Here is a 7,609-nt window from a genome sequence, read left to right on the forward strand (position 1 = left end):
GACCTAATAGCACATCTCCGATAGTATATCATTCGGCCATGTGGTGCAAAGTTACCAGAAGTTACTGGTAAGTTCTGCTTAAATATCATTATTGTACGTTATTTTTGCCAAGTTGCGAGATCGTATTTATTTATTTATTTTTTATTTATTTTATTTATTTGTCATTCATATTTCAGTGTCCAACACTGTTCTTCCAATATCTCCTGTCATGCAAGATGTACAAATCAAAAACCACAACAATTAAGAGAAAATTTACACCAACAGATAAAAATGAAAAGACAACACAATAAAACAAGAACAAATAACTTACATAAAAGCACCAAAACACAAACACACACACAAAATCACTCACTCAAACACTCACTCACTCACTCACTCACACTCACACAAAGTTAAAAGTGTACAACCTTAAGCTTATATTTAAAGGTCGCCAAACTAGGAGCCGATCTAACTTGAGTAGGCAGACTATTCCATATGCAAGCACCATAATATGAAAATGCTCGCTTGCCATATTCAGTTTTCACTTTATGAATGTAAATATTGCCGTTACTAGCATGTCTCGTATTGTGACTATGTATGGAATTTGAAAGATTGAACATTTCTGTCAAATAACTTGGCGCACTATTATTAATGACTTTATAGGTTAGAGCCGCTAGTTGGCGCTTCCATCTAATAGATGGACTAATCCAACCTAGGCGTTCATACACTGATTCTGTTCTAGTATCCCGTGGAACCTCCAGTATTAGTCGACCGGCTCTTTTGTGGAGGAGTTCAAGTATGTTCAAATACTTCTGATGTGTATTACTCCAAATACTTGCTGCATAGTCAAAATGTGGGAGAACAAGACTGTTAAACAAAACTTTACGTTGATGTACAGGCAAGAAATGTCTGATTCTAGATAGAAAACCCAGCTTTGACGTAATTTTTGCTGCAATTTTTGTAACATGCATGGAAAAATCCAGTTTAGAGTCCAGCCAAATCCCTAAATATTTGAAATCCGTAACCTGTTCAAGAAAATCTCCTGCAACTTGAATGTTAAGTGGTGATGATGAATTTAACTTTCTAACCGTACCGAAAACCATTGATTTGGTTTTCTTGGTATTCAAAGTTAACTTATTATTATCGAGCCAGGTCTTAACTTGCATTATTTCATTGGAAAGAACTTGCTGAATTTCAGAGATTGACTTGCTTGAATAAAATATAGCCGTGTCGTCAGCATACATAATTATTTGACACTGGCTGACACAAGAAGAAAGGTCATTAATAAATATAGTAAAAAGTAGGGGACCTAGGATGGATCCCTGCGGGACCCATAAGAAATATCCATGCTATCGGAAACATGTGAATTAAGTTGAACAACTTGTGAGCGTTTGATAGGTAAGCATGAACCATTCAAGAGCGGAATCCTGGATGCCATACTTGTGCAGTTTAAATATAAATATAAGAATGGTATATGTATTACACGCGTATAGATGCGTGTAATACATATACCATTCTTCATTCGCTTAGGAGTACCTTTGTCACTTTTTTAGTGTTTTGGCTGGTTGCCAGACTACAATCGGTGCAGTCATTTCCTTCTTCCTGGTTTACTGAGTTCCATAGTCTTTCATATCTAACATTAGAAGTCAACGGAACATTCACCAAACGGTAAGTTTCCAGACATTCGGATTTCACAATGCGATTAAATCGCACCAGCAGTAATGCCTGGCACTAAAGTTTTTTAAGAATTAAGTAATCCGTCAAGCCGATCAAGGCGTTATATGGATGGTATATTTCTTATTGTCGATAGACGCGTCTTTGTACCGTACGCTCCGCATGACCTGACATCGCATGTAGAATGACCACCCCTTATTATGAAGAGGCTGTTGTGTGACTTTCTAGTTACGGCTACCCCAAAAAGCTGCTGTTTTAGGGGATGGTTTTTGTAAAAGAAATGTTCAGGATCTTGTTCATTGTGTGTCCAGTCTGTTTGGAGTACTTTAGTTTGAATAAGTCTTTTCTATATGCCTTTGAATTCGGCAGTGCACATAAGGGGCGGCGAGTTTCTCATAGTTTGAGATGTTGCAATCTAGGCGCGATTTGACTGATTATTCCGTTTGTATTTTGACCCACTTCCGTGCTAACTAACGTTGTTGCCGTGGGGACACGACTATTACGTACAACTAGTTCGCTTGGCATGCATCCACATGCCTTCAAAGGTGTTGAATAAGATGTCGGCCATGGAATTGCGTAGAAACACATTTTTATGAAGAATTCTCTTGACCTGCCCTACATATTATGGATTATGTCGGCTCTCTGTAACTATGGTAGAGTGAAAAACCATTGTATGCCACAGTGCACTGTATGTGTGACTTTCAAAGTGGGGTCGAAGCGTACAAAATAGGCTCCGGCACGACCTTATGAACTCGACGTGTTCAGTTTCCTATTATTAGCTGATGCGCTGTAAAGGTGCTTTGTTTTATTAATTGACGTCATTCTAGGGAGTGCAAAATTGATAAGTGCATTCCTCTCCTCTGGGTTAGGCCCTAGGCAGTACGCTCACTGTCTGTACTTCTTTGCTGGCTGGATTACATTGACATGATAACAGAATCTATACTTTGTGCCAGTGACAGATGTGTGTCCGACCTTTGGACCTTCACCAGCTCATCGAAATACTTAGTTAAAGAATGTCATTGATTTTTATGGATTTGGATGAAATTCAGGCATAGATGCAAGGCCAAGTACACATCGTTTGCAATGAAAGGACGTTCAAAACACTTGAAAAATACCACAAACCGCTTTACTTTTCAAAGCTTAAGTTGGTGATCAAACCTTTATTGTTACTAAATTACACTTTCTCAAATCGCAACGTTACACGAAAGACGTTTTCATATGTAACGGCAATGAGATATATCCGTGTATTTCAACTTTACTTAATGTCATTAATGTAATGTTATTGCTCTGAACATAATGCGTTACTTGCTCATATTACATTGATCCTTTTCGAAGAATATTATTAGTATCATGATGCCTTTTGAATGAATGACGGCTTATAATTAAAACGAATCCACGAATGTGAATATTTCTTCTAAATGGATGTATAACCATTAGCAATGAGCCTTTACTTATACCGATGTGTGTCCTAATGTTGCGTTTCGTATTTTATTCACCAAGAACAGATGATACTACAAAATTTACCAGGAACACATCCAAGCATGATTACATTTCACTTCACCAAGATGCTGTTCGTTATTGCTATGATGGCCCGTGTACCGATTTCAAAACCAACTCGAATATCAAACGCGGATATTTACACAGTTGCAAATTTCACTGATTCTAACTCAGAGGGCTTCAACCACCTGACTATGCATAAATTCACCGGTGATGTGTACATTGGTGGAGTTAATCAACTGTACAGATTGACTGAAAACTTGGAGTTGCTTGTCAACATCACAACTGGACCAGACTATGATGAAGAAGATAAAGCACACGACACTTTCAATAAAATACTCACATTTAACTACGCTGACAATGATCTCATAACCTGTGGTGGTTACAGAGGTGTTTGCGAAATTAGAGACGTGGTACACTTGTATGTAACTTATTCAGGCGATGCCATGGTTTCTGTAGCTGCAAATACGTCAGATGAATCTACAGTTGGTTACATTGCACCACACTATCATCTTGGTCAACCATTGTTGTACGTTGGCACAACAAGTACATCACAAAATCCGGGGAACCCATTTGTTAGTGGTAGACAACTTGAGGGTAATCAGGTATTTGAGGTGATTGAAGACAGTAACGGTAACACAAGAGTTGATGTTGATATCACTCTCACCACAATATATTCAATCAGGTATGTGGCAGGATTTAGCTACAACGAATACAGTTACTTTGTGACAATACAACAACAGTCAGCAGAATCTAGTTCTGCGTATACATTTCCAAACTTGTCCGTGTATGTCAGCGGGCAGACAGAAACTACTTCAACTCCTACACTGAAGTGACATTGAGGTGTCGCCACAATTCATACAACCTTGCTCAAGCTGCATATATCACCAGACCTGCACAAGATCTCAGTCAATCACTGGCATTAGATGACGATGAAGAGGTTTTGTTCATTGCATTTGCTGAGGGAGTGAATAATCCTCCAATATCGACCGCAAAGTCTGCAATATGTATGTACAAAATGAGTGTGATTGAAAGAGCCTTTCAAGATGCTGCTGAAGGATGTATGGAAGGTTATGGATTACCAGAGTATACTGCTTCGTGGATGCAAGGTGCTTCATGTGCTAGTGCATTGCCTGTAAGTGTTTGTACATTTCTTTGTTAAGTGATTCACATTTTGTTGAATTTTATTGTGTGGAATGGTATACCTATAACATGTATAGTCACGCATTCGTTTCGAAACCATTCTCTGTCAAAGGGGTTATTTGGCAGATTAATGGCACTTTTAGTTTCTGATTCTCCCAAAAGTCTGTAAAGAATGCTTGGTTCCTGAATTAGATGTTCCGAAAGAGTTGTGTCTTGATAGTGACAAAAGCCATCAAAATGTACATGTATTTATAACCTAGTCAATTACATAAAGGCATAGCTTTTGGAAGTTACTTGATATATCACCAAACACTGCAAATACAATATAAATATTTCACTCGGTGTATTTTACGTTTGAAATTGATCAAATAGGAGCAATATGTCACAGATGCTTTTTTCATTATAGTTTTCAACTCCCAAAGAATGATTCAAGATTGATCTGCTTTCCCCATTTTTCAACTTGCAGTACAGCAGAGGAATTCATGAATGCTATGCAGCAACCAACTACCAATATGCGAATGGAGTGGATGATCAACATGGATATGACGTAGAAGACTATACAGACACCTTGGTGACATCGATAGCTGTAACTACTGTACAACAACACACAGTTGGATTCTTGGGTACTGATACAGGAACTATTCTAAAGGTAGGGTCTTTATGTACATTACATAAAGGCCTATGTCCGTATATCCATTTAAAATGTATTTATTCCGTCAAATATGCACATGGTTAAAACTTGATTTGAAAATGGCAAAATACTGAAATACTTAAACAATCAAGTAAATTTTGATGAGATTTACTAAATCTCCCTTTATGGACGTCCAATCAATTAAGATACAGCAAATAAAAATTATCAAATTGTAAAAAATTAGGAAACTGTTTATTTACAAACCGTTATTACGGAGTTGTTGGTAAAAATCAATATTATATAATTGTTCAATAAAAAATTGAGAAATATACATTGTCACATTTATTCATTCCAATATTTTTCTTTTTTCTTCCTCCGTCAAACCTGAAATTATGGCAAAATCATCAACATCAAACACACTCATTCGCAGTATTCTGACCATTAGCAGTTCTATGCAAAGCGGATACGATAACAACGATTACTGTGTATAATAAAAGTGAGAATATTGGCTAAAATAAACCACTAGTAACAGATTTATAAAAAAAGGGTTTATCTAAATGTTTTGGATTGTCAGCTTGTGAAATAATGTTTGTCGACATTGTCAAACAGGTACATTTTACCAACGACACTAATGCCAATACCTACGAGGTGATTGAGATTTAAAGATGGCATTACAGCCGTTCTTCAAGACATGAAGTTTGACCTCGATGACGAGCATTTTTACAAATACACATATACTAGTGTAAGTATTAGAGACTGATATGACACTATGATGGTGTTCTCCGTGATGCGTGGCATTAAAGTGTCAGCAATCGGAGCACAAAACTCAATAGTGTTCGTGTAATAGTGAGTAAGACAAAATATTGACTTATCTGAAGGATACCTTGAACCTCATGGCATGCTAAGGAATGCTAATGCTCGTGGTTGCATATCTTTTTTATGTGACCAAATAATGTCAGCTCTTTTCTAGTACTTTCTGGAAAATCGATTTTGGTTGTTTATATAATTCTTTTAGCTTCCGGCTCCCACGTTATGCACGTTATGCATTTATTTTGCATAGCTGAGGTGGCTTCACCTCCTTGCTGCTTTGGAATACGCTGGTGATGTTGGTTTCAATCAGTTTCGGGTTTTATTTCGTCAATGCATCATAATCGTAAGGGCACTTGCAAGTTGATAAATTGATTCTGAATTCACGCCTTTACCGACTTGCTTCAGACGAAACTTGAAGAAAAAATATAAACCTTTGCAGAAGACCTTTCACATTAATATCCTGCAACGGGTATAGTTATTGTTGTCATAGAGTAATTGGGATGATTGTATGCTTTGTGAACAGCATATGTTTCAATTAGAACTATTAGGCTTGTCGAGTAATGGTATTCTCATTTAACTGTTAGGTTCATAAAGTCAAAGTATCTGAGTGCAGTCAGTTTCCAAGCTGCGTGGACTGTATGGAATCAATGGATCCTTATTGTGGATGGTGTACCTTGGAGAAAAGGTATATTAGTATTGAAATGTATGATTTATCTACTGAATTTAATATCATAAGTATTTTATTAACGCTTTTATTTAATATTTATATTTAAAATATGTAATGATTTTGACAACCATGTCTCTCAAATTTAAGGTGTTCTACTAAGGCAAACTGTATAGGGTCCAGTGAAAAATCAAGATGGCTGCACATATTTGACAAGGAAATGTGCGTTAAAATAGATTCAATAGAACCAGAAGACGGAGTACCAGTGGATGTGACAAATCAGGTTAGGCTATATCAGACTTGATGGAACTGGTATCTTACTTCTTGTGATGGATTATTCGCGAGCACAAAACTGGATAAGGCAACACAAAACGCCGCAAGGTTGAAGTTTATGACGTTTATTGGAAACGTAGCTGACATGGACGTGCAAAAGTCTGCCTTTGCACATCACTATATACAGACAAAAATAAGGATGTGACTCGATATATAAAATACTTTACATGAAATCTACTTAAATCTGCTTTTGTTTGAAATTACTTAATCGAATAAAAAATAAAACCCAAAATCAAGATTGGATGAACGTTCTAAAGATAAACACAATTTTACTTAAATTCAATGGATATCAGGTAAAATTTACTTTATGATATGTTGTGAAGAAGATGACTACACCTAAATTGCACTTTTATTTTTATCACAATATGATATCTATATTAGGAAATTACATTGTCAAGACAAGTGGAAGCAAATTTTAATTATTGGATTATTGATTTGATAGTCAATTTAAATATCGGCGATTGTCAGGTAATGTGGTTAAAAGAACTAAAATTTGATAGTGACAACTGTTTCTATTCTTGCTTACAATTTCGAGGCGAATAAAACCTTTTTAATGAAGATAAGATGTCTATTTCAGGAATGATCGGCAGTAATTTAAGAAAAAAGTGAATCGTACATTCATATCTGAAGGCATATTAATCTGAGTTATTTAATAATTATTCTTAATTTGAATTTCAGATTACATTAATAATGCTTGAGTTACCGGCTGAAGATAGCAAGAATACTTATCTGTGCAATTACGATGGCTTTTTTGTATCTAGTGCCGATAAGAATAGTTATAACTTAACCTGTGACACACCACCGTTAGAAAGTCGACCAATACTGCCATCGGGAGAAGGTAGTGCGATTCTTCTGTAAACTATGTCAAGGTTGCATTT

General features: G+C 36.3%; 2 protein-coding genes across 2 annotated transcripts in view; both read left to right on the forward strand.

Annotated features, from left to right (window-relative positions):
• The first annotated feature begins 3,344 nt into the window (after window positions 1–3,344).
• LOC139134514 (plexin-A4-like) lies at window positions 3,345–5,587 on the forward strand. Its single transcript, XM_070701372.1, has 4 exons — window positions 3,345–3,835; window positions 4,042–4,285; window positions 4,760–4,942; window positions 5,534–5,587. The coding sequence occupies exons 1-4, from the start codon at window positions 3,345–3,347 to the stop codon at window positions 5,585–5,587; spliced, it is 972 nt and encodes a 323-aa protein (XP_070557473.1).
• The window catches only part of LOC139135920 (plexin-B-like), a 2,817-nt gene continuing 24 nt past the window's right edge, over window positions 4,817–7,609 (forward strand). The window contains exons 1-5 of the mRNA XM_070703697.1: window positions 4,817–4,942; window positions 5,534–5,666; window positions 6,319–6,419; window positions 6,549–6,681; window positions 7,410–7,609. The exon at window positions 7,410–7,609 is cut by the window's right edge and continues 24 nt beyond it. Of these exons, the coding sequence (XP_070559798.1) occupies window positions 5,616–5,666; window positions 6,319–6,419; window positions 6,549–6,681; window positions 7,410–7,589 (465 nt within the window). The 5' untranslated portion in view covers window positions 4,817–4,942; window positions 5,534–5,615 and the 3' untranslated portion in view covers window positions 7,590–7,609. The remainder of the gene's footprint in view (window positions 4,943–5,533; window positions 5,667–6,318; window positions 6,420–6,548; window positions 6,682–7,409) is intronic.

The sequence above is a fragment of the Ptychodera flava genome, chromosome 6, assembly GCF_041260155.1.
Source record: "Ptychodera flava strain L36383 chromosome 6, AS_Pfla_20210202, whole genome shotgun sequence".
In the NCBI taxonomy this organism is placed as follows: domain Eukaryota; kingdom Metazoa; phylum Hemichordata; class Enteropneusta; family Ptychoderidae; genus Ptychodera; species Ptychodera flava.

What these genes read in the sequence shown, in the direction of transcription:
- LOC139134514 (XM_070701372.1), top strand. Translation starts at nt 3,345, where the DNA reads ATGCATAAATTCACCGGTGATGTGTACATTGGTGGAGTTAATCAACTG. An exon ending in ACCACAATATATTCAATCAG is followed by an intron (nt 3,836 to 4,041) that starts GTATGTGGCAGG and finishes ATATATCACCAG; the next exon opens with ACCTGCACAAGATCTCAGTC. An exon ending in CATGTGCTAGTGCATTGCCT is followed by an intron (nt 4,286 to 4,759) that starts GTAAGTGTTTGT and finishes TTCAACTTGCAG; the next exon opens with TACAGCAGAGGAATTCATGA.